Raw genomic sequence first — 27,770 nt, 5'->3', positions numbered from 1 at the left:
CCATGTAAATAGCAAATGTGTCATGATGGTCGCCACAGCATAATGAACCGCCAACTATTCTGGCTTATGTTTTACACAGGGAATGTTTTACACAGGGAATGTTTCCTTCAAGGGCGAGGCAGTGGCGCAGTAGGTAGTGCTGTCGCCTCACAGCAAGAAGGTCGCTAGGTCGCTGGTTTGAACCTCGGCTCAGTAAGTGTTTCTGTGTGGAGTTTGCATGTTCTTCCTACCTTCGCGTAGGTTTCCTCTGGGTGCTCTGGTTTCCCCCACAGTCCAAAGACATGCGGTACAGGTGAATTGGGTAGGCTAAATTGTCCGTAGTGTATGTGTGTGTGGATGTTTCCCAGAGGTGTGTTGCGGCTGGAAGGGCATCCACTGCGTAAAAACTTGCTGGATAGATTGGCAGTTCATTCCACTGTGGCGACCCCGGATTAATAAAGGGACTAAGCTGACAAGAAAATGAATGAATGAATGTTTCGGAGAGCGGGCAAATTCATGTCCGAAGCAGAATAAAATAGCAACAAACTTATCAAACTAGGCATGAGCATAACAAGGACACAAATATAATTGAAATAGATCTCCGCCATGAGAGCCATTGTAAGCTTAAACCACATAAATGACTTTTTTTTTCTTCAGGGAGAGTTTATAGGGTTCATTTGTCTTTCCCCTCAAGGCTGATAAGCAAAGATTGACTTTTCCAATAAATAAACAGTTCTTGTGTTTGCATGTGTTTTCATGATCAAATCTTTTATGAATGAATACAGACCTTCAAGACATTCAATATTACCATTGTAAGGTTTATGCCTAATTCCTCTGAAATGGTGTTGCAAGTCGGTTGTGTCCCTGTGCGTGAACTCAGTCTGTACCAGTTCGGCAGATGAATCTGTTGCACAATAGAAACTGAGCTGCAATAGTGTCATCATTGTCTGCTTGTGTAAATGTCAATTGTTCTTTGGCCAGCTTAAAGATTTGTTTTGTTCTTTGTCATAAGATTACCACTATGACGCTAATTACACTCTTGTGTAGATGATTTGAATATACACAGTTGAAGCATACAGTATTAGCTCGCCTGTGAATTTTGTTTTGCTTTTCAAATATTTCCCAAATGATGTTTTACAGAGCAAGGAATTTTTTACAGTATTTCCGAAAATATTTTTTATTCTGGAGAAAGTCTTATTTGTTTTATTTCGGCTAGAGTAAAAGCAGTTTTTAATTTTTTAAATACCATTTTAAGGTCAGTATTATTAGCCACCTTAAGCAATGTTGTTTTTCGATTGTCTACAGAACAAATCACCATTATTTAATGACTTTCCTAATTACCCCAACTTAACCCAGTTAAGCCTTTAAATGTCACTTTAAACTGAATACTAGTGTTTTGAAAATATCTAGTAAATATTATGTCACAGTCATCATGGCAAAGAAAAAAGAAATCAGTTATTAGAAATGTGTTATTGAAACTATTATGTTTAGAAATGTGTAATCTTCTCTCAATTAAACAGATTAGGCAGAAAAATATACAGGGGGGCTAATAATTCAGGAGGGCTAATAATTCTGACTTTACCAGTATGTTATGATGTTATGCATGGTACATTTATTGTGCGCTTTTGTGTTCTGTTTAGAATAAGGAGAAGGAGCGCATGAGGGAGCGGGAGAGAGAAGCGAGAGAGCGTGAAGCACGTTACAGTAATGGCCACCTCTTCAACTGTCTCACCGTGTCTGGAACCACTCTCTGCTCGGCCTGCAATAAGAGCATCACCGCTAAGGAGGCCCTCAGCTGCCCCAGTGAGTCACACTGACATATTTATCACTCTCAAAAACCCAAAACTGTGCAAACAACCTGGCCTGCAAGCCTTAACATGATAGTTCACCCAAAAATGAAAACTGTGTCATCATTTACTCATCCTCCACTCATTCCAAACCTGTTTGAATTGTTGAACACAAAGGTAGATGTACTGAAGAACACTGGGAAAAACAGCCAATGACTTCCATAGAATTCGTTGCTCCTACTATGGATTTTAATGGCAGTTTTTTTTGTTTGTGTTCAACAGAAAAAAAAACATTCTTATAAAGTCAGAATCATTTGAGTGTGAGCAAATGATGAGGAGATTTTTATTTTTGAGTGGACTATTGGCGTCATCATGGCGCAGTGGGTAGCACAATCGCCTCACAGTAAGAATGTTGCTGTTTCGTGTCCTGACTGAGTCAGTTGGCATTTTTGTGTGGAGTTTGCATGTTCTCCCCATGTTGGCGTGGATTTCCTCTGGGTGCTCCGGTTTCCCCCACAGTCCAAAGACATGCGCTATAGGTGAATTGAATAAACTAAATTGGCCGTAGTGTATGAGTGTGAATGCAAGAGTGTATGGGTGTTCCCCAGTACTGGGTTGCAGCTGTATTCATTCCGCTATGGCAACTCCTAATGAATAAAGGGACTAAGCTGAAGGAAAATTAATGAATGAATGAGGGTATAAAATTATTGAACTGATGTTTGATCATTTTTGAGTGAGATGCTAATGGTCTAATCTGAATTTATTATCCATGCTAAACTAAGCTAAGACTGACATGGGGATTGGCTGAATGGATTCAAAAGTGGTAAAATTCAATGGAGACTGAGAGTTGTAAAATAAACTCAATTTCATAAAAAAGTGGAGTGTTCCTTAAAGGTTTTGCCTGGTCTGATATAGGGTTGGGTACCAAAACCCGGTGCCAATATGGCACTGGACCGAATCAGCATATGAATTTCGGTGCCTAATTTCGTTGCTAATGTTGCTGCGACAAGGACGTAAAAAGCAACAAATAGGTGTGCCTTGAGTCACACCATCTCTAAACATTTAATCCTAAACAACTTTGAGGAATACTTACACCGTCGGCAATGTTAGGCGTCTGTTCTTGTTCTAAGCAACATATAGACCTTTTTCTTAGAAAGTTTTCTTACAAAATTACCCATTATGCTTTGTGTGTATGCACAAGGAGAATTCTAACAACTTCCGATCAGCAGCTGATGCATGTAAACAGTCACATTTGGACAGCTTTGAAACGATAGTTTTAATCTATTTTACCTGCTTTTATAATTTTTTAACTAATCCTGTTGTCCATCAGCACCATCTCCTGGACTGATCATTTAAAGAAATGCGATCTAATAGGATGGAAAACAGCTGCTGTGAGGCATTTGCCCCTAGTTGTCAGACGGCATCTTCTGCCGTTTAAATGGAGCCTCGTCATCGCTAAAGACAACAGTTTCTCTTTCTTTTAAATATATCACCAGCCCAAACAAATGTAATTCACCTAAATGTTTGACACACACACATAGCCTGTACTGTCCCACTAACACACTGATTTAATAACTGTGACAAAGTGAAAATATAGGCTGTGGTAAATACAACACACGAAATGAAACAAACGGCTTGCGATTAGAATAAACAGCAAATCAGCCAGCAGACTATCAGTAACAGACTTTTATCGGCCATTTTTGTAAATTGCATGACTTAAGTTACATACCTGTTAAGTTTCATGCCAGTAATCAGGTTTGCTCTATAATGCAGTGAAGTATTGCGTGCGTGTGTATGTGTATTAATGAGCCACTGAGCTAACAGCTGACAGGCCGGGAACACACACACACACACACGAGCTGTATTTCTGATGGCAGACACATAAACTAGGAAAACGTTTTTTCTCGTATTTCTGACACGCTTGAACCACATCTGACAGATTATAACGGCTTTAACAGACACATTTCTAAGTTGTGTGTCACGAAACCACTCTGTAATCTATTAAAAACGCTATTAAAACCCATTTTCGGAGCGCAAATAACCTATTGTAAACGCTGTAAACGTTCTAACCATTCTACTACCGGATAACGCTGGTCGCTATGGCACACTTGATGCAGCAGCCAAAAAAAAGTCTATAGAGGACAATGCACGCAGTACAGGGCATCCGTTGAGCAACTCCCTTCATCAACATGCAAGATTGCATTCATCATATTTGTTTAAACTAAGCGTTTCAAAGTTATAAATAAAGTTATATTTTACAAGCAAGGGCTCTGACACAGCAATGTGAAGCAGATGCAAAAAGTTGCATGTAAGGGGGAAAACACGTCAAACCTGATGAAACATTTGAGGGCACAATCAACTTAAAGGCAGAGGAATGCACTGTCTTTGATAGCTTGTGACATCATCTGGCACTTTCACTGAGTACGTTTACATGGACACCAATACTCTGATTTAATATGATTAAAACAATAATCTGAATAAGAGTCTTCCATGTGAACAAAAATGCCCCAAAAAATATGCCAAAATGCTAACCGCTTAGCATATTATTTTTGGACGGCGGAGAGGGACTGTGATTCAAAGTCACACCCCATGAAATTGCGACCACGCGCGCACCGCGTCACAACAGCAGACAGACAACCCACTAGTTCATGTCATTCGCCAGTTAGTTAGTGCCAGCGCCGTGCAGGAATTACATTTGTTACTTTGCCACACTTGCATGCTATTTCAGAGCGAATATTCAGAGTAGCATGGTAAACAGTATAGGATGGCTGTCATTGTATAAAAATGACCCATTGTGAATATAAAAGCAACTTCAGCTAAGTAAATCAGGTTAGGCGGAATAGTGCTATTTACTGATGTTTTGTTGTTAAACTAAATATAAATCTACATTATAGATGCTGTCAAAGGACCTTATGAAACTGAAAATAATCACATCAATCTTTCACCGGGCCTTAACAACACGTCTGTGCATATAAGTCATTCATAACAACACAATCTAACATAAGCTTAGCCTGACTTAAGTTTTAAAACAACATTACCTGTCTAACAGTAATACTTCAGCCATGGTGTCGTCCTACCTCCAGCATGCTAAAGTAACTCCAATATTGATTCAGGTTTTTAAAAGTTTCAATTTAGCATTTGATTTCTCCCGGTACGTCTCGTGACCGGGCAGGCCGCTTTAAGGGCAAATTATACTCGCGCCTGGCTTTACAGTAATCGGCCCGAGCTCGTCTGTCCTTCGGCGTCTCTGGCTCCGACTCGGCATCGGCGAGCGGCCCGCAGCTCGCTCGCACACATGCGTTTGTGATGCAGACGGGCACGCGCTAATGGCGGATCTGCGTGAACAGATGCGCAGAAGTCCAAATCTACATATGTTGACAGACAGTCTGACCTGCTTATCGGAATTATGGGAGATGTCGGTCCGACTCTATTCAATTGGACGAACATTTTTTTAGTTTTATGCTTTACCCAGAAAATAAAAATACATATAAACACATTTAGATCATTTACTGTAATCATTACTATTGGACTGTGAAGAGACTTTCAACCAGCACAACAAAAAATGTTTCTGAAGACAATCACCTACTGCACCTTTAATACTCGTATCTAATTCCTTAGTTTGTTGAAGAGGCATGAATGAAATGTTCCTGAATGAAAGTGATACTGCCAAACTGCAGTTAAAGTCAAAAAATATAAAGTGAAACACCTGAAATTACATGAAATAACTCCAGAGGAAATGTGGATAGCATGGTGACGCAATGACGTTAATAGATGTATGTGCTATAAAATGTAAAACGGATTTAGCGCCGGTAACGAAATAACCCCAAACGATACTCAACCCTCGTCTGATACAGGATCTGAGTTGCCAGTCCTCAAGTCTCTGTAGCTGCATACCCACAGGATGTGTTGTTTTATGTGTGCATAGACAAAGTCAAATGTTGTAACTGTCTATTTTGACCATAGTAATATAACAACTAAAGACTTGTTATGTTTGACTGGTTAACTAAACCACCATCAACAGTGGCGTTGTGTTTTATTTATGTTCGAAAGGCCGCTTTAAAGAGCACTCTCTTGAAGTGCGCCCTTGTTCACTTATTGTAAGTGATGTCTATTAGGCATCTTCAGGCCTAAGCTATTGAGTTAATGAATTCGGTAAGAGGTCACAATATTTTAGGATGTGTCTTGGTTATTTGTAAGGTAAAGTTTATTGTGAGCTTTGTACTGGACAGATCTGGCACAGCGTATGAATTGAGAAATACCTCGCTCCTTGACGTTCTGACACAGCACATACAGAAGACAGAGAACACTCAAGGGTGTTACTTTGTAGTTACTAAGGTGTTGTGGGTGATTTTAGCAGGTGTCTGAGCTTGTTTCTGAAGGGTCATGGTCATTCAGATTGTAGCTTATACTGTAATGAAACACAGCTGAACCAGCTAATCAAGTTTTTCAGACTCACTAGAAACTCCTAGGCTGTATCCCAGACCATCCCCTATGCACTCATTCACTATTCCTTACATTAGTATACTAATATAGTTCACTTAAAGGAGTGAATGAAAACTATTGAGTGGGATGATGTTTTGATGTAACTTTGCTGATTGATAAATCCCTCAGACTGTTTGGTTTTTTTTTGGTCAGACCCTGTGATAGTACACTTAGCAATCTATCTATTAGTGATAAAACAAAGTATTTTGATTTCTGTCATGTGTACAAATATTAATTTTACAATTAAATAATATATGAGTATTACGGTGGCGCAGTGGGTAGCACGATTGCCTCACAGCAAGAAGGTTGCTGGTTTGAGCCCTGGCTGGTTCAGTTGGCATTTCTGTGTGGAGTCTGCATGTTCTCCCCGTGTTCGTGTGGGTTTCCTCTGGGTGCTCCTGTTTCTCCCACAGTCCAAAGAGATGCGCTATAGATGATTTGAATAAGCTAAATTGGCTGTAGTGTATGTGTATGAATGAGTGTGTATGGGTGTTTTCCAGTGTAGGGCTTCCGCTACGTAAATCATATGCTGAATAAGTTGGTGGTTCATTCCATTGTGGTGACCCCAGATTAATATAGGGTCTAAGGTGAAAAGAAAACGAATGAATGATTAAATAATATATGTTTAGAAACTCACAATAATAGGATTCCACTGTGGATGCCATCTAGTGTTCAGAGGCAAAAATTTGTTTGTGTGCAAACTCTCACAGTGCATTACGGGTATCCTCATGTTGAGTACGCATCAGTTGTACACTTGTTATTGCTGTGCATTGTGGGGTTCATTAACTGCTCTTCAGAATGTCCACTGTGGTTTTGGACACCAGTAAGGCTATAGAGGCTGATTTCGGACACCGCTAGGCAAATGTCTTAGAGCCAGTTGGAGCTAAACATTTACAGGACAGTAGCTCTTCAGGAGCAGGATTGAACTTTTCGGTTTTAGTTAGTGTTCTAGAAACATGTTGCAATGTGTTTGCAAGGTTTTTCTAGGTAGTTCTGGGATGTGCATAGTTACTAATTTCCTGTTAAAAAAAGGTTTGTAACCAACTAGGCAAGGCAAGATTATTTAAATAGCACATTTCATACACAATGGTAATTCAAAGTGCTTTACATAAACCAACCCGGGCTCATTGTGGAAACGTAGCCCCGCGGACGTTTCTGCGGACTGCGATTTACGTCTCGGGAGGTACGTATTCGAGTGGTTTTTTGTTTTCGCGGATCTGCGAGAGGCCGCTGTGCGCGTTTTTTCGCGTCCGCGCGCTTTTTCGCGCCCGCGCCGTTCTCGCGCGAATAGCCGCCGGATCGAAAAAAAAAAAAAAAGCAAAAGCCCCCGTCTTCAATCTCGACAGCATTTTCGGATCCCGCCGCATTCTCGCCCTCATTTTCCATATTCCGTTTTTCGTCTTACCTGATTTCCGGAACCCGCCGTTCCCCGGACTCGATCCCGGTCGTCGTCCACCGCGGCCGGCTCCGGCTCGTCCTCCTCCGGGGCCTCCGCTCCGACGGAGGCGAGCCGTCGGCCGGCGAGCGCGAAGAGGAGGGGCGGAGCGGCGCCACACCGCCCCGCGGCGTTCGCTCGAAAAAAAAACAAACGCGGCCTTTACGCACCTCCGGCCACGTAAATCGCGGTCTCCAGAAACGTCCGCGGGGCTACGTTTCCAGAATGAGCTTGGGTTGACATAAACATGTATAAAAAAAAACAAGAAAATAAAAACAAAGAATAAAAATTATTACAAACAGATTAAAATGTGTTTAAACAGGTTTTAAAGGAATGAAAAAGAAAAGAAAGACATAATAGTGTGATCTAGCTCAGTGCTCATTCAGGAAAGGCACAGCCAAACAGATGTGTTTAATTTGTCTTGATTTGAATGTACCTTATGTTGGAGCACATCTGATCATTTCTGGAAGCTGATTCCAGCAGCAGAGGGCACAGAAGCTGAAGGTGAATTCACCCTGCTTTGAATTGCCCCTTGGAATTTCTCATTTACCTGATTCTTATGATCTGAGTGATCTGTTGGGTTTGTATTCAGTGAGCATATCTGTAATGTACTGAGGTCCTAGGCCAATTAGTGATTTATAGACAAGTAATAATACTTTAAAATCTATTCTGAATGTAACTGGGAGCCAGCGTAAAGACCTGAGGACAGGTGTGATGTGTTCTAATTTTCTGGTTCTGGTCAGAATTCTGGCTGCAGCGTTCTGGATGAGCTGCAACTGTCTGACTGTTTTTTGGGGAAGGCCAGTGAGGAGTCCATTACAGTAATCCACCCTGCTGCTGATAAAACCATAAACAAGTTTCTCTAAGTCATCACTGGAGACAAAGCATCTAATTCTTGCAAGATTTTTGAGATGATAGGATGCTGATTTAGTTACAGATAGTTGAGTCAATGAGTTTACATTAAAATGAAGCGTTCACTTAATCTATCCCACCCAGTACAGACACGTTTTTAATCAGATCACAAACTCAGGTAGCAAAATAGGTATCATATATACCATTCTTCAAATAAACTTTAGTCAACATAAGGCATTATCGAAGCAACTGTGTGCAAATCCTTGCATATGACAGATGGCAAAATGCCTACCATCAACTTTCTTCTGTTGAACACAAAGGAAGATATTTGGAAAACTGTAGCCATTGACTTTAATACTATTTGTTTTTCGTATACCATGGAAGTCAGTAGTTGCAGGTTTTCAGCTTTCTTCAAAATGTAATCTTTATTGTTTAATTTAATAAAAAACTCAAATATGTATAGCCACTTGTAAGTGAACAAGTAGTAATTATATTTAAATTTTTTAGTGAACTATCTGTTTGTTAGGAAGTTGATATACATAGTCTTCAAACATTTCATCTAAATATAGTCTCTTATGGACCATTTTGAGGGATGTAGACAAAAACAATGTTCCCAACGCATTTCCTGTTTTACATTCTTAATTTCTATAGCTTCTGAAAATCCAAAAAGAGTCACATTTTGATAATTATTGTTATTATAGCTGTTTTAACATGAAGTTATGATTGAATTGCTTCTTGTTACAGTTATGAAATAGTTTGATAACAAGCAGGAAATGTTCATGGGCCAATGACATGACCACATTGAAATGGTCTATAGCTGATGAAACATAAACTGTTAAGTAAAGCTTCATATTTCTATGGCACACTGAATTATTAAGCACAAAACTTTGGTATTAAGCTTTAAACAGCATATTTCTTTAAAGAAAGTTGACGTTTATTCCTCCATGCAAGAGTAGGATGCTGTAGATGGATGGATTACTAACGTGTTATTTATCTTGGGTGGTTTTAGTTAGTTATAACGTGTCTTATGTGGTTTTGAGATGTTTCTTAGGTAGTTTTAGTTTGTTTATTAGGTTGCCATTTGGTTGTTAAGGGGTTTTTGGTGGTTTCTATTTCTATGTTATGTATCTGTTTGATTTCTAATTTGTATCTGTTTGAACATATTATGATTTCAGTCCCTACTTGAATGCAGATCCGCAAACGTTTTGTTCATAATTATAGCTTTAAAGCACTTGCAGTAGAACAACAAACAAGTGGATGTTTATTTCTGATTGGACATTTTGTTCAGTTTGCAATGTCAATGCTTAGAAAGGCTACAGTCTGCCTAGACATATTTATTTTTGCTAATGTTTAATAGTCATCAAGTATTTCCTAAATTCCATAACCATAAGTTTGAGCAGTTATAATTGTGATTAGATCCTAATGGGTATGAGTATAATAGCATGACCATTCTTGATTAATATTTGCTAATGTCCTCTGTTGATCAAAACTCCAAGAACAACTGTTCCTTTCAGATCCCTGGGAGGAGCTTGTTTGTGATCCTGCCAATCACAACACAGACACTATAAAACAGCTGCTTACCTCACTCCTTCCTATGATTTTTCCGGCTTTTCCCCCCATCCCGACTCCCACACTTTCTTTCCATGATTGTCTCCAAATGTTTGAACTCAAAAACAAATTTCATATATAAGTCTCTTTATTACTTACGAGCCACACCTGGCTACCGTTTTCCACATCCCTCTTATACATTACAGCTGTGTGTGAAAGCCCTGCACTGCTGTTTTTATTTTATACTGCAGTCGTATTATGTGGTAAAGTGGAGAGTATGTGGAATATTTTTAGCCACTGGTCTACCGCTGCATGCTATGATAACAGACACACACACATACACATCTTGAAGTTGGAGGTCTGGATAGTTTCTTACTTAGACATGAATTTTAACACATTTTTTCACATTCAGTCAATTTATCACACATACACACACACTATATATATATATATATATATATATATATTTTTTTTTTTTTTTTAGATGATGCCATGACTGAGTGTCGAATCATGGCATCATCATTAATTGTGGTCTTAATTACGTCCTACAGAGCTCCTGCTGAAATCAGTTGTTTCCCAGTTTTCTATTGACCTTATTCTTCAGATACAAGAGGGTGGAGCCATTGGAAACCTTTGGTCTCTTTCACTTCCATCGATTTTTAGACGCTCAAAATGACACGTTATGCTGCTTGATGTTGAAAACTTACATTTTCTTAATACATTAGTCTTAGACTTTTTATGTAGTCATAAACACGTATATTCTGCCATTCATTATTCCTAGTAATTTCTCCTATACACTGAAAAAAATGATTCAACTCAATTTAATTTGTTTGTTTAAATTAAATTGACATATTTTTTCAGTATAAACAACTGAATCAGAATTTCTAAAACAATCGCAAAAATGAGCGCACTTCTACATGAAAGAAAAAAGTCAATAAAACCAATCCGGAAATTGAGGTCATTAGCATGGCCACACATCACATGATATGTGCCAATAGTTAAAATTGATAATGTTCCAGGGAGAGTTGCAATATTAGATACATTTGAACAGAATGTGTGGTATTTTGTCAACTAGTCACATGGTAATATGTATAATGTTTAAATTCTTGTGCTAATACTAAAGTGTGTTTGTTCATCAAGCTATAATAAGAAGTTGTAGATCAGAGGTGTCCTGGAGACCCAGGTGTCCTGAAAAGTTTATCTCCAACTCCAATTAAACACACCTGAGCCAACTAATTAGGGTCTTACTGATCATACTAAAAGCAAAAGCCTATTAAAGGCAAGCCTGATATGATTCACCTAAAAAGCATAACAGCTTATTATGTTATTATGCGAGACAGTCCTCGCTGCAGCCCGCAGCTTGATGACATAGTGAACCAGGTCCACTATGTAGTTGACGATCGCCTACACCAGGCACGTCCAAACTCGGTCCTGGAGGTTCAGTGTCCTGCAAAGTTTAGTTCCAACCCCAATCAGACACACTTGGGCTAACTAATCAAGCTCTTGTTAGGCTTTGTAGAAACATCCTTGCAGGTGTGTTGAGGCAAGTTGGAGCTAAAATCTGCAGGACACCGGCCCTCTAGGACCGAGTTTGGACACCCCTGGCCTACACCTTCTCTTACCCTAAACCCAGCTGTCACAGTAGCATGAGTGTTACCTTAGAGGGTGGTACAAGGTCCATTTTGTAGTAAACAATCGCCTACACCTTCCCCAACCCTTAACCCAATCGTCACAGTAGTATGGGTTTTACAATAGTGGGCGGAACAAGGTCCATTTCGTAGTTGACGATCGCCTACACCTTTCCCTACCCTTAACCCAGCCGTCACAGTAGCATGTGCGTTTCCTTAGTGGGCGGTACAAGGTCCATTATGTAGTTGACGATCGCCTACCCCTACCCTAAAGCCAGCCATCACAGTAGCATGAGTGTTACCTTAGTGGGCGGTACAAGGTCCATTATGTAGTTGACGATCGCCTACCCCTACCCTAAACCCAGCTGTCACAGTAGCATGAGTGTTACCTTAGTGGGTGGTACAAGGTCCATTACAGAGTAAACAATCGCCTACACCTCCCCCTGCTCTAAACCCAACTGTCACAGTAGCATGTGTGTTACATGTACCTTAGTGGGCGGTACAAGGTCCATTACGTAGTTGACAATTGCCTAGATCTCCCCCTACCCTAAACCCAACTGTCACAGTAGCATGGGCAATACCTAAGTGGGCAGTACAAGGTCCACTACGTAGTGGACCAGGTCTATCATGTCATCAAGTGCAGGCTGCAACGAGAACGTCTTGTAAAATGCAGCAAATGCTGTTCTGTGATTGGCTAAGATTTTCTTTACGTGTTTTCTTTACGTTACAAGTTGCTGTTATGTTGCTATGCTTGTTTTAAAAGTGTTCAGAGTGCTTTTGGCATGTTGCTATGTGGTTGCTAAGTCCTGGTACTAGTCTAAATAATTTCGCACACGCAGTGTTAGTAGTTTTTTTTCATCTAGTTTCTTGTAAATGTGCTAATATGTGTCCTTATTCAAAAAACTGTGTTTTTTATCAATAGATTTTTACAGTCACATATATTTAATGGGACGCCTCACCAAAAAATTAACATTTTATGAGATTTTTTTTAAAATGTGGGTAACAAAACAGTTGCTGGGCCACATTGACTGTCATATTATATATATTTTTTCAGTTCAGAAGCCCACATTCCCACATTCATTAAAATGTCTTCTGTGTTCAGCAGAAGAAAGAAACTTTTCGTTTTGGGTGAACTTCCACTTTAAAGCTGCCAATACAACCTGACCTCCTCCATTAAACACATTTACATATGAATGCTTGCTAACACTCACACCCTTTCCTGTTTTGCCGCGCTCATCTCTCATTTCTTGTTCTCTGTTTTTGTTATTGTTTTCGGCTTCTTCCTTATTTTGCCATCAAGATCAGATTTCAAGAGCAGACCGTACGAGCCGCTCACCGATGTGCAGCTCTGAGCTCGGCTGCTCTGGTCTGAGCTCTGTAATGACTTCTCTCTCACTGTCGAGTCTAAAACTGCATATTCAACTCCCACACAGACTCTTAGTCCAAAGGCCTATGAACTGAAAACCTCTAAGTGGGAGATCACATTCGCAGTAAATCTTACAGTGTATTAGAATAATGTATATGCATAAATATGCTGCTCTATTTCATGTTTTGTCCATAAATAAGTTAATAAATGAGTAGGAATGTGCAATAAATACATATGTTTTAAGTGAACTCGATAACCAACAGACTCATTGGTCATAAGGAAGCACTCAAAAGACTGGTTTCACCTCGATCTCAGGCAAGTGTTTAGGAGGTGTTCAAACACAGCTGGACGGAGTGCAGTGGGATGGAACTGAATGCAGGAGACTTGATTTGTGTTTTAAGAAGTATTTTTAACTCATCGTTACACCCTCTTTAAGGCAAAACTGCTGATGTGATGTGTGCAAAATACATCTCTGCATATGAGATAGTGGAGATTAAAAGAGCAAGAGTTTCATTATGCAAAATGTCTGTCACATACTGTGTGTATTTTATACTCATAAGGTCTAAGGATTAAAGAAATTATGTATATTAATTGGTTCTTATAAAAATAATAATTAACATGCTAGCTCAAGGCACCATTTCCAATCAGTTGATTGATGATGAACATAATTAATGATGTACAGTCAACTGTGATGTTCAGCAACTGTGTGGCAAACATGAACTGTGTTGGTGGTATTATTTTTTGTTTTGTAGTTGTGATTGTGGTTTTATCCTGCCGAATGTCACTGTTACTGGTTTTGTCTTGATTAGCACAACTTTGATCTTGTGGTCAAATGGGATGTTAAAGGGATAGTTCACTTATAATTGTAAATTTCCTATTAATTTACTCACCCAGTGGTCACTCGAAATGTAGGTGACTTTTTTCTTCAGACGAGCAATATAGAAGATATCTCAATCCAGGGTGTTTGGTTATACTCATAATGGCAGTGATTGAACGTTGATAGTTTATTTTTAATTAAATATAAACGAATACGTAAAATAAGTACAAGTCAACCCTCTTGTTTTTTTTTTACAAATCTGTAAACATTTTAGTACAGCAAATGCTGTTATAGTAAGGAAGTAAGCAATTAATTTATTTTAAGTAATGTAATTATATTTATATGCATTTATTATGTATGGCCGTACACTCAAATCGCTTCACAATCATGAGGGGGGTCTCCTCACTCCACCACCAATGTGCAGCATCCACTTGGATCATGCGACAGCAGCCACAGGACAATGGCGCCAGTGCAGTCCAGCTATAGGTGGAGTGAAGAGATGATGTTAGAGCCAATTCAATGGATGGGAATAATTGGGAGGCTATGATCGGCAAGGGCCTATGGAGGGAATTTAGCTAGGACACCGGGTTTAGTCCGGACCCAATCAGAACCTCAGTTTAATGTCTCATCCGAAAGATGGCGCTTACTGACAGTATAGTGCCCTCTTCTGTACACTGGGGCATTAGGACTCACACAGACCGCCCCTTTTTGCCTCACTAACACCCCTTCCAACCGCAACCTAGTTTTCCCGTTAGCGAGTAAACTGTCTTGGGCTGCAGGGTGATATGTCCATGGCATATCATATTATATTTTTACATACACATCAAGATACAATGTCTACACAATAATAATTACACAATTTTTAAGAAGTTTTATAATTTGTTCTAAAAACCTTATATTTTATTTCTAATTTTTAAATGTTTTTATGTATCATTTATAACCTTTTTTAGTTATTTTTAGACAACACAGTACAAATGTTTTAACCTTAAAAAAGAAGAATATTTATCATATTTATAGCCCTCATATTTAATGATAATTTAGCATACTGACCAAATATAATTAAAAACGAATTTCTCTAAAAGACTATATTTACATAAAATTTTTTGAAGTTTAGATTTTGTTTGTATATATGACAAGTTGATAAATTAATCACCTCATTATTTACTTATCTTAATAATCCTAAAATTATTTTAAATGTGCTTGCAGAGAAAGCCCACCCACACTCTCTTCTCATTGGCTGTCATACCTTATTGATTTTGAAACAATGGGATTTATTAATAGTATCGTACCGTAATTATAATAAGGTTTTACTGAAATAAAATGTTTGACTTTGGTTTTTCACTGCTGAGATGCTCTTTTACTTACAAAAGCTGTGGGCTGCTCTTCTCTTCGGGTGGTTAATTCGGGTGGTGTAGGTGAGCATGGTGGGGCAGTAAGGCCAGGGAATCCCCTCCAGAGCCCCATCCCTCTTCCTTCCACACACCCTCAAAACAGGAAGCAAAGCCATTCTCAAACAATAGGGGTTCAGAGACAAAAGCAATACGTTGGAAGCAGAGAAAATGTTCAGCGACTAGTAGAATGCTCTAAAGAAGATTACTAATAAGAATTTTAACGCAGACATGGAGAGAGTTCAAGAGGGAGAGACAGATAGGAAAAAAACTGGTATGGTACATTTACTTCATTATTTAAAGTAATATACAATGTACAAATCTCAAAGGGAAAGTAGGAGATCTTCATATGTTTTTTTTTTTTTCATAGGAAATCAATTGTACGCTAAGCTAGTAGTTGTGATTGGCGACGTAGACTGGTTAGTTCAGACTGATAGATCCTCTTAGACCAAAACAAACCACTCATACAAGTCTATTATAGTCAAGAATGGCTTTAGTGGCATTTAATGACCAAATAGAACAAGCTGAGGTGTGTAAATGTGACCGTATGTAGATTATGCTATGTGACGACAATGTAAAATAACAAGATTGGTTCTGGTGTGTTCTTTTGTTTTTCAGCCTGTAACGTCACCATACACAACCGCTGCAGGGACACACTACCAAACTGTGTGAAAATGAAACAAAAGGTGGGATATTAGTGCACGCATGGGTCACGTGGAATACATGAACCACTGACATGCAGAAACATTTTACTTCATGGAATGATGATGGTATAGATTTAGATGTAATCTAAATATGTCATCTGTGTGTGTCACAACAGCAACAAAAAATGGCACTGATGAGGAACAATTCAGCCTATCAGAACGTAACACTGAGGAATAAAGGTGAGGATGGAGTAGAAATAAGTCAACTGTCTATTTATTTATGTCAATCCAATCAAAAGTGAGCAGTTGCGTGGGACAGATCTTATTGAGAAGACCATGTGACTTGTTCGTTGAGTGAAATAGATTTACTCTAGGTGTAAATTTAGTCCAAGTGTAAAAATGACATTGATCTCTCTTTTTCTACCTTTCTAAAGCCCATTTAAAGGAAAGGCCGAGTTCTGCCATCTACCCTTCAGACAGCCTTCGCCAGTCGCTACTCGGGTCCCGTCGTGGACGCTCTTCTCTTTTACTTTCAAAGAGCGTCTCCACCAATAACATTGCAGGGTGAGTGACAGAGATGATGGAGATGTGGATATCATCCACTCTAGCACGTGATAAAACATAGCAAATAAATTCAGGGGCTAAAGCTAACACTTTGGCTGCATCAGAAATTGCATACTTACATACTATATAGTATAGGGCTGCAACAATGAATCGATTAAATCAATAAAAATCAATTACCAAAAAAGTTGGCAACGAATTTCATAATCGATTCATGTGTCGCACAACACAGGGCACATTTGATTATTAAAAAACACTACAGTTGAGCGCGGAGCGGAGTGAACACGGTCCGCAGTGATGCAGAGTTCGGAGCCTCATAGACAGGGATGAGGAGGAAGAGAGTTCAACAGTAGGGTGAATCCTACTTTTGTTCTGTTTCGAAGTGAGGACTGTAAAGTCCCTAGTGGGTACCTTTATTCGTTAACCAGTTTGACAAGCATGACAAGTTAGCGTTAGCTTGTTAACTCTTAGAGCGGCAACTGAAAAATTCAAACTGAGCTTTGGCGCATTGGAGCCAGAGAAAGACGTGTCATATTATCACAATTATGCAGCGTTTTAAACCACCTAATGCTTATTTTATGTTTTAGACATGCAAATAAACACAAGTACGTTTAAAACAATACATTTAGAGTTTGTAAAACACAAGAAAAGCTATGGAAGTCTAACAATCCATTAAAATATAATTTGCCAGTGTGTTTTATTTACATCATCGGTGAAAGTCACTATAAAAGTTTAATCTATTCTTCTCTACTTTAACCAGCCATTTACTCGCATGTATTTGGGGAGTAACTGATGAATTTCCGTGGTGAATCCTGCGTGTTTTGCTTTTATGAAAGAGGCAAACGCGTGGCCGCAAGTAAACTTTGCGAGGCCCATCTCACGTCATAGATCACGATCAAGAGCATTTATACCGCCTATAAAAACACAGTTCACTACTTACACTCTTTTGTGAATTAGAATATCAGGTAATTGATGACATGATGAGCAAGTGTGTGAACATTTTGTATAAAACAGAAAAACAAAATAAAAGGTATACATCTGTCATACAGCGCTATTGTGGCTGCAGTGGGTCACATAACAAACATGACGCGTCACCACGGAAACATTAAGAGTGAACATTCTAAAATAATAATCGCCAAACAAAACTCACTCCCGGTTCCAGATAGAATCTTTTAAACTCTTCAGTGAAAGGGTTAATAACACAAGTAAAGCAGCGGATCATTCCTTTTTCTTTTTTTTTTTTGTCATGTGTAGCTACACTGCAAAAAAAGCTTTTCTTACTTAGTAATTTCGTCTCGTTTCCTGTCCAAATCAAATATCTTAAATCAAGACTAGACAAGAAAAATGGCATGAGAAAGTTAAGTGATGCTTAAAACTTCTGTTTGAGATTAAGATTATTTTTCTTACTTATTTTACTGTTTTAAGCAAACAATACCTCAATTTTGAGTTTTTTTTTTCAGAAAACAAGACATAATTTCTTCTGCTATCTCTTGTGTCTAGTATGTATCTTGATTCAATTTTTTTTTAGATATTTAGACTGAAAACAGGACAAAACTACAACTTGCATGTAAAAGTTGACATGATGTCTTAAAAACCTGTACATCTGCCAAGTGTGTTTACGTAGTTAAAACAGCAGAAAAGTAATGGATTGGAATGAAAAAATTCCTTAATATGTTAAGAAATAACAAAGTTCGTGGCAAATTGATGGGTAACATTGCATTTGCTAGCAAACTTTGGTGTGTTTGGTGCTTAGCAAGGGCTGAATTTAGGCCCTGCTAACAAGTAAGCAACTAAACAATCCCCTACTTTATAAATACTGTAAACCAAACCATTGATGTGAAGTATCTGTACATTGACACTCAATTATTATCACTGTGTAATTTGTATTTTTTGTGTTTGTTTTTCTTGTTTGTGTGTTTGTGGCCTGTTTTAGTTTAATGTAAGCACTTTTGTTTGAATGTCATTGATTAGTCATCATGTTCACTGTATTTTGATTTCTATTAATTATCGTTAATGTATTTGATTTTGAATTAGCGTTTTCTGTTTCTGTGGTGATTATGATGCTTGCCTCTCATTTTGTTGTTTTGTTTTGTTTTCTTTTTTTTGGTGTCTTTGCATGGCATGCATACATGTACATCTGTTTGTGTGCATGCACTGTGTGTGTGTGCGTGCATCTGCGTGTAGGACTCTGAATGATGACTCTCCTCTGGGGCTGCGCAGGATTTTATCTCAATCCACAGACTCACTCAACTTCAGGAGCAGAACCATGTCTATGGAGTCGCTCAATGATGAGGGTGAGACATGTGTACCTACAAACACATTATTTACTCACCCTCGTGTGTTCCAAACATATAATAGGTTTGCTCATCTTTGAATACAAACTAAAACAATTTTAATGAGTTGTAAGAGATTTCTGTGCCTGAATAGATTTATATTTTTGTAAATAAATTCAAACAACTAATAATAATAATCAATATGAATCAATAAGTTCCCAGAGATGGGTTGTGGCTGGAAGGGTATCCACTGCGTAAAAAACGTGCTGGATAAGTTGGAGGTTCATTCTGCTGTGGCGACCCCGGATTAATAAAGGGACTAATCCGACAAGAAAATGAATTAATGAATAAGTTGAATCCAAGTATTTTGAATAGATACAATCACTTAATAAATCCAACAAATTTTCTTTAGGCTTTTTTTTCACAGATCTTTGAAGGAGTTATTTTTGTTCCAAAGACAAACTAAATTCTTTGAACTAAATGAAGATAGAATTTTTATTTGAAACAAACATTTTGATGTAAAGTGGTACAGTTATTATAGATGTTTTAAGGATGTAAAACCCCTCACTAGACACTTTATACACCTTTCTCTGACAGGCATTAACATTTTTTTTTACACATTTCTCTCTTGTTTAAACATTCTCAAAGTTTAAACCTTCATAAAAAAAGTCCAGTATTATAGAATGTAACCAAAGATCAAAAGCATTTGATCTTCATTTATTTATTTCGTAATGGTGCCCTTCATCTGCATAACTTCTACCTTTCTTTAACATGTTTTTTGCGATGGTTAGCATCTTCCTCTGCCTTTTGGGTGTTACCACAGTTGCTTTTGACGGTGTAGAACGTTTCGTCGTACAGCACTTCAGTGTCACTCGTGAACGAACATTTATGTAAATTTGGGAAGCTGAACACATTCTGTTCTGTACAGGAGACACAGCGCGGAGGAGATTGATTGACAATGGTTTACAGCCATTCAGGATTTAGAACACAATGCGCTGTTAGAAAAATGCAAGTCAAGTTGCACAAAAAAATCTGAAAAGTGAAGCGCGTTATAGTGAGAGACCACTGTATGCCTTTTAGTGATTATTAGTTTTATTGATTATTCAGCAAAATACAGAATAGAATACAGTTTCTCTGTACAGAATCAAACATTTACCCTGTTAACAAACCCAAATAAACTAGTCCCTAACCGAGGCATTGGGGTCACAACATAACTATAATTAAATACAATATTTAAATACAACATTAAAACCTTTGATATACAAATGTCGGTCACACTTTATTTTGATGGTCCATTTGTTGAATTTAAGTTACATTGCATCTACATGCCAACTAACTCTTATTAGATTATAAGTAGACTGTTAGGAAGGGGGTAGTGGAAGTTGAGATGTACTTGCAAAGTTTCTTATAGTCAGTTAAATGTCTGTTGAAGAAGCAGTATCAACAGATATTAAGCACAGTCTACTAATACTCAGATGGACCATCAAAATAAAGTGTTACCCAAAAGTTAAAGTGAGAGGAAAAATCTAAATGATAATTAATTAGGTGAATAAATACAATCAATCCATATATAATAAATCCATCAAATTTACAGTCATAATATTTCTTATTGTAATCTGTGACCCATATCAAAATAAAAGACATCCATTAAAACATCCATAAACGTTTGTTTTCAGCTAGGGTTATTTTTTTTAAATACAATTATATGTGTCAATTAATGCTACAACAGTTTGCTTTTTCAAATAAATGCTGTCTTTTTAAACGTTTTCTTCTTAATAAATATTTCTGAATCACAGTGTCCTCTAAATATTTTGCAGCACAATTGTCATCCAGAAAAATAAGTAACAATATATCATAAGTTTACTTTGGTTTTGATCAGATAAATGCAGCCTTGTTGGGCATGAGCAATAAGCATTAAGTAAAACTAAGAACAAATTTTGGACTGACAGAATCTTATAAAGAAACATTTTTTACAACAAGATTCCATTAGTTAATATAAATTCAATAACAGTTTAATTTTAATGTATTTAATATTTATAAACAAAAATAACAAACAATGCATTTATTACAGTATTTATTCATCTTTGTTAATGTTAGGTGATGAATATTAATCAAACATTGTTAGTTCATGTTGACTCATTGGCATTAACTAATGTTAACAATCACAACATTAGACTTCAGTAATGCATTAGTAAATGAAGAACTGATTAATAAATCTAGTGCATTGTTCTTTTTTAGTTCATGTTAGTAAATAAAGGCATACAAATAACATTAACAAATGAAACCTAAATGTAAATTGTGACAAAAATTAAGAACATTTTTTTAGGGATCCCGCGCTTCTTGAAAGTACTTTTAAGTACTTTCAAGTACTTTTAGGTTTTCTTGCAACAATTGTACTCAATTGTCAAAAACAGAAGGAAAAAACGGAGAAACTCTTAAATTTATAATGTTGGATTTAAATCTTGCACTTTAACACTGACAAATTGATCAATATTTCAGAAACTGCATTTGATTATCACCAGTACTGAATTCAACATCATGGCTGTTTAAAACAGTCAAAATTTGGAAAACATTATTGACATTTTTACATAACTTTTAAGTGCAAGTGAAATGTGAAGTACAGAAAAGACTCTTCATGGTGCTACATATGCAGTGGTATGAATTACAAAGGTGCTTGATTTAAAATAAATGCTGCTTGAAAGTTCTTGAATCTGCTGTTCATGATGGTATGGGATCCCTGATTTTTAATGATTCCAGTTTCTATGTTTGCCCAACCAATTTGCCTTCAGACTGAAGTGGGATGATTGTCATTATCTCTCTTGCTTTCAGGAGAGTGCTACGTCTCTTCTCTGCTGGAAGATCTGGATTGTGAAGGCCCAGAATTTGAAGCAGACTCCTGGAGCATGGCAGTGGATTCCAGCTACTTGCAGACCCACCGTAAAGATGTTATCAAGAGACAGGACGTCATCTACGGTTAGAAAAAGATCAAAAGCAAACATCTACGTCTAGAATCAAAGCATGTTTATGACTGCAAATGGACTGTTGACTCAGGAAATCACTATGAATTGCTCTCATATAAACAGTAATTCTGTTCCAGACACTTTTTTGAAAACGAGGCGGTGTGGGACAGACAGTCGATTTTGCAGTGTTTTAATATCTTATAATAAAATATATTGAGACCACTATATAGCTTAAATTAAACAGGGTTCCACAGGTCATGCAATGTCCTGTTTAAAATGTATATTTATTATAAATGTATATAGAATATTGTAATGTATATTCCACATTCAGGGAATTTTATGGTTTATATTTTTAAGTCATGGAATATCATGCATATATGTAGGTTTTATAACTATAGTAATGATAATATTTATAATGATTTGTTGAATTTGATGCTTGTCTCACATTGTCCCACAACACCTTAAAATAGTGTAGATAGTGTACAGTGTTTTATAGTTATTTCACAAATTATATATATTTTTGGCCCTATCATATACGCGGCGCAATGTGGCACAAGGCGCGGCGCAATACTCTTTTGCTACTTTTAGCTCGGCTCAAGGGTCATTTTGAAGTGTTGCGCCACGCTGTTTAAATAGCAAATGCATTTGCGCTCAAATGTGCGCCCATAGGCGTTCTGGTCTAAAAAAGCAGGCGTGTTTTGGCGCGTTGCTATTTTGAGAAACTGTAAATAGTCTGATCTTTAGACCAGAACAAAGTCGGTCTATTGTCTGCCGCAAAGTGCGCCTGGCTTACACACTACAAACAAGATGCAGAGCAATACGCAAATATCTTTACATATGAAAAATATATAATATCTTAAGAATAGATATATAATAATAATAAGGATATATACAGGATATAAATATAAATGATTTAAATATTACAAAACATATTAATTTCTAGCCTACATGAAGATTTAAAAAGCCTTAATTTCTTCATCTCGGGAGGCTTTTTCAGTTCATTCAATTTGCTTTTGTTTGATGTTATTATTATAAGCAGTATTATTTATTATATTCATATTTATATTTGTTTTATTAAAAACAAGCTTAGATTTGTCCACCTGTCAAATTTTAGACCATATGGGGCAGAGCAGGTGTATTTGGAAATAACTCAGTATTTTGACCACACTTGGTAATTATTGTTCATTTATTCGTTTGCTAGAAATTAGAACTGAATTTAGAAATAGTTTTGAAACAAATCTTTGCGCTTAACAAACAAAATTAATTATTTATAGGCTAATTAATGTCTGTGCGTAAAGGTTTCCCTATCCACGAGAGCAAAAGCGAACGTGAACTTACTTTACGTCAAAATGCGCTTATGGCGTGATGCTGCTGCATCTTGAAGGTAATGGGAGATGAGGCTCTAATTGGTTTATTTTCAAAACACACCAATAACTCATTAGGAAAATAAACTCAACCCTTTTAGACCATGCGCCTTGGCGCAAAGCGGATTTTCTCGTCCTTAAATTAGCAAAAATGCGTTCTGACATGCCCTGAAAGCGTTTGCGCCCTGCGTTTTGCGCTCTGCGCATGGACCGTCAAAATAGAGCCCTTTAAGTTAACGCAATAGTTACTTTCCCTGGTAATTAGTTACTTTTGTAAATATGTAATTATGTCATTTTGTAAAAAATACTATTTGCGAGAAGAAGCTAGTAACTATAACTAATTACTCTTTTAAAGTGACGTGCCCCACACTGGATATAAGATTAACTAAAGCAAAAAAAGTATATTCTGAAATTATATAGAAACATAATCTATGTGGCGACGCAGTGGCGCAGTAGGTAGTGATGCCACCTCACAGCAAGAAGGTCCCTGGTTCGAACCTCGGCTGGGTCAGTTGGCGTTTTTGTGTGGAGTTTGCATGTTCTCCCTGTGTTCATGTGGGTTTCCTCCGGGTGCTCTGGTTTCCCCCATAGTCCAAAGACATGCAATACAGGTGACTTGGGTAGGCTAAATTGTCCGTAGTGTATGAGTGTGAATGAGTGTGAAGGGATGTTTCCCAGAGATGGGTTGTGGTTGGAAGGGCATCCGCTGCGTAAAAACGTGCTGGATAAGTTGGCGGTCGATTCCACTGTGGTGACCCCAGATTAATAAAGGGACTAAATCGAAAAGAAAATGAATGAATGAATAAACATAATCTATGTACAGACATGTATCTGATGAAAAGTAAAAAATGCTGGGTTCAACAGTCTTAAAGCTTTAAGTTTGAAGGTTTTATGTGTCATATCGACAAAGAGAGACAGAGAGATAATAAAATAAATAGATGAAAGATAAAAGAATAATAATAGAGATAACCTAATTAAAAAATAATTAGAGAAATAATGATGCAGTGTTTAGTTGGCTGTCAACACCGATTTGCACAGATGGTGGTGCAACAGATGGAATGAACTGTACTTCTAAGCCTCACTGCCTACTTTTTTATACACATCAGATTCTACCCATGGCATCTAGCCATGTGTAACGACACTTTAAACAATCATTAGGACTCCATATCCAAAAGAAAGCCTTTAAATGTTGTCATTTATTTAAAGCTCACCATCCTCTCTGTGCTGTGCTTCCAGAGCTGATCCAGACGGAGCTTCATCATGTCCGGACGCTGCGGATCATGGACTGCGTGTTCAGACGGGGGATGCTGGAGGAAGTGCAGCTGGAGCCGGGGGTCGTACATGCGCTCTTCCCCTGCCTGGAGCGTCTGCTGAGCATACACACACACTTCCTCACACAGCTCCTCGCACGGCGTGCTCACAGCCTGCAGCCCGGCAGCACAAACAATTTCACCATCACTCAGATCAGCGATGTGCTAATAAAGCAGGTAGGAGCGCGTTGATGAGTTGAGGTGGGCGGAAAGGGGTGTAAAAATGCTTTTCATTGCATTTGGCCCGCTGTAAGCAATTTTTGGATGAACATGTCGGTGTTGATTGCCAGCGAAAAGATGTCATAATTAGCCAGGACTGTCAGATTAATGCATTAATGCAAGAAATGGACACAATTAATCATTGCAACACAAATAGAACAGGAATGTGTTATTGAAGATTTTTCTTAAAGGGATAGTTCGTCCAAAAATGAAAGCTTACTCATTATTTAATCTCCCACAAGTGGTTTTAAACCTTCATGAGTTGCTTTTTTTTCTGTTGAAAGCACAAAAAAAGAAGATATTTTGAAGAATGTTCGTAACTGGTCAACAGAAAAAAGAAATACTATCAAATTCTATCGTTACTGGTTTCTGAGATTTTTATTTTGTGTCCAGTTGAAAGAAATCAAACAGGTTTGTTTTAATTCCGATTCTAAAGTGATTGTTCGGTCATTGTTTACTCTTCATGATGTTATTTTAATGCTGAATAACTTTATTCATTTTTCAAATAACACAATGACAGTGGAAATTGACCATCATTAATATTTCATCCTCTTCGAATGTTATCACTTGATTAAATGAGTGTTATCAGCGGTTATCAGGTGATAGATATGGGCCAGTAGGGGTCTACTGCACCTACTAGTAGGCTCAGAAGGCTGTTAATATCCATCCACATGTTTAGTCAGCTATACTAATAGAGAAGACTCCAGATCTGTTTTTACATTACTGTGACGGTTGGGGTAGGGTAGAAATTAATAAAATACAATTATTGGGAATCGTTAACTTCCATTATTTGAATATTTTAATATAAACTTGCTAAACACCATTTACTTGCATTATATGGTTGGACATACGCAGTATTTCTGTCATGACAAATCCTTTGGTACAGAATGGTAATAAGTATGTACAGTTAAAGTCAGAATTATTAGCCTCCTTGAGTTATTCGCCCCCTTGTTTATTTTTTCCCCCAATTTCTGTTTAACGGAGAGAAAAGTTTTTCAGCACATTTCTAAACATAATAGTTTTATTAACACATTTCTAATAGATGACTTATTTTATCTTTGCCATGATGACAGTAAATAATATTTTGCTAGATATTTTTCAAGACACCTTGATACAGCTTAAAGTGACATTTAAAGGCTTAACTAGGTTAATTAGGGTAACTAGGCAGGTTAGGGTAATTAGGCAAGTCATTGTATAACAGTGGTTTGTACTGTAAATTATCACAAAAAAATTAGCTTAAAGGGGCTAATAATTTTGTCCTTAAAATGGTGTTAAAAATTAAAAACTGCTTTTATTCTAACCGAAATAAAACAAAACGAAACAAAATAAAAAAAAGACTTTCTCCAGAAGAAAAAATATTACCAGACATACTGTGAAAAATTCTTTGCTCTGTTAAGCATCATTTGGCAAATATTTAAAAAAGAAAAATAAATTTAAAGGGGGGCTAATAATTCTGACTTGAACTGTATATGGCAATGTTGATGTGTTTGGTCTTGGCGGAATAGATCTGCTACAATGCTGCTGTTGCTGCTTTAATTATTATGGCAGAGCAAGTACTGAGACATGCTACTGCCAGTATATTCACACTATTACGCCCCAAGTCTAGGGGAAACAAAAAGGGCATAATAAACGAAGAAAAAACAAATGTGTTGGGGTGGTGGATTTCCCAAACAAAACAAAACTTAAAGCAAAAGATTCCCTTCGGTCGACAACCAAACTCACACACTCAGTTGAGAGTATATATGAATAGATTTTTTATAGAAAAATGTGGCTAATATAAACGAGCATTTCTTCAGGGCGACCACAGGCCAAAATAACAAACAAAATAATCTATAAAGTAAATCCACTAAATTACCTATTACTATTTAAAGAAAAATATAAAAAGCTTACCTTACTCCCTAAACATAAACAAAGTCAAAAGTAATGAAATAAATAGGCAGGTCACCCCTACACGCTCAAACTCTCAAAAATATTTTAGCGTATGATGGTCATCAGTACAATATTGGTTGTTGGTCGTCGGCCGGAGGGGTGAGGGAAACCCAGGAGCTCCACTCCAAACACCGAACGCACAGAAATGAGCTCTCCGAACCCTGCCGGAAGCTCCCTTATATACAGGCTTTTGAGACCAGCAGCCAATCAGAACAGGGAATCACGCCGGTTTGGGAGCCTATGAGACAACAGAAAAACAACAAGAAGGTGGGACAAAAGAAAAAGACAGAGTATAATCCACAATAATAAATGAATAAATAAACTTCAGTCGTAACACACACACATACAGCTTGAGAATAATACACACGGCTGCTGCAGACATAATATATATGTAACCTCCATAGCAGATATAAACACAGGTGGAGCTGGGGTGGAGGAGGGTCTCTGAAAAACACATGCTAGCGTAAAACTACACTGAGCATTTAAAACGTTGAGGAGATAGTTCATTGGCTGCTGAAGCAACAACAACAGCCAATCTCCTGCGCCATGTACAGTAGTTAATGACACATGAGCAGGTAAGGTGATCTATCAGCCTGTGCACACATGAAGTTTTATGACGGAACTTTGTATTTAAATATATTTACTTTTATTTTTGTGATCTGAAATAGAAGGAAGGGTTCACCAGAGTGAATAAATGACAACTCCATGTTCATTTTTGTCTCAACTTAACCTGTAACACAGTTTCTTAACCAAATAGCCTAATTGAATTTGAAGTGCATTGAAAATGACGGAGCTTGGTGGAGGAAAACACGACGTCATGCTGTAGAGGAAGTGAAAAGTCAAACAGAAAGACAGAAAGGGCGACAAGTGGAAATGGAAACGTCATTCTGAGTGTATGAGAGTGGGAGGCTGAGGGCTTTTCAGGTTTCAAAGAACAAAGTGTTTATAGTGCACTGTCTGTGTGTGTGTTGGACAGTTCTCAGGTCAGTTTGCAGACGATATGCTGAAGGCCTATTCTGAGTTCTGCAGTCGCCATATGAAGGCTGTCAAACTCTACAAAGAGCTGCTGGCCAGAGACAAGAGACTTCAGCTCTTTATACGGGTAAGAACAAGACAGTGTCCTGCGTGTGTTTGTTTGTTTGCGTGAGCAGATCAGGTGTCGTCTGTGTGTTTCAAGTGGGAGGACAGAGTGGCACCGGGTGAGGAATGATGGTGGGTGGTGCATTAA

General features: G+C 37.7%; 1 protein-coding gene across 4 annotated transcripts in view; it reads left to right on the top strand.

The window, feature by feature from the left end:
* arhgef2a (Rho guanine nucleotide exchange factor (GEF) 2a) overlaps positions 1-27,770 on the top strand; it is a 118,157-nt gene that overhangs the window by 62,442 nt on the left and 27,945 nt on the right. For 3 of the 4 annotated variants that reach the window (NM_001423384.1, XM_073930602.1, NM_001081631.2), the window contains 8 exons: positions 1,620-1,782; positions 15,901-15,968; positions 16,103-16,166; positions 16,361-16,490; positions 18,672-18,781; positions 21,590-21,733; positions 24,321-24,571; positions 27,519-27,644. In NM_001423384.1, coding sequence (NP_001410313.1) covers positions 1,620-1,782; positions 15,901-15,968; positions 16,103-16,166; positions 16,361-16,490; positions 18,672-18,781; positions 21,590-21,733; positions 24,321-24,571; positions 27,519-27,644 — 1,056 coding nt within the window. Of the gene's footprint in view, positions 1-1,619; positions 1,783-15,409; positions 15,557-15,900; positions 15,969-16,102; positions 16,167-16,360; positions 16,491-18,671; positions 18,782-21,589; positions 21,734-24,320; positions 24,572-27,518; positions 27,645-27,770 lie in introns of those variants that run through there. The other variant, XM_073930603.1, reaches the window with a different exon arrangement.

This window comes from Danio rerio, chromosome 19 (assembly GCF_049306965.1).
Source record: "Danio rerio strain Tuebingen ecotype United States chromosome 19, GRCz12tu, whole genome shotgun sequence".
Classification (NCBI taxonomy): domain Eukaryota; kingdom Metazoa; phylum Chordata; class Actinopteri; order Cypriniformes; family Danionidae; genus Danio; species Danio rerio.
Note: the sequence above shows the minus strand (reverse complement) of the source record. Positions and strands in the feature narration are given on the sequence as shown.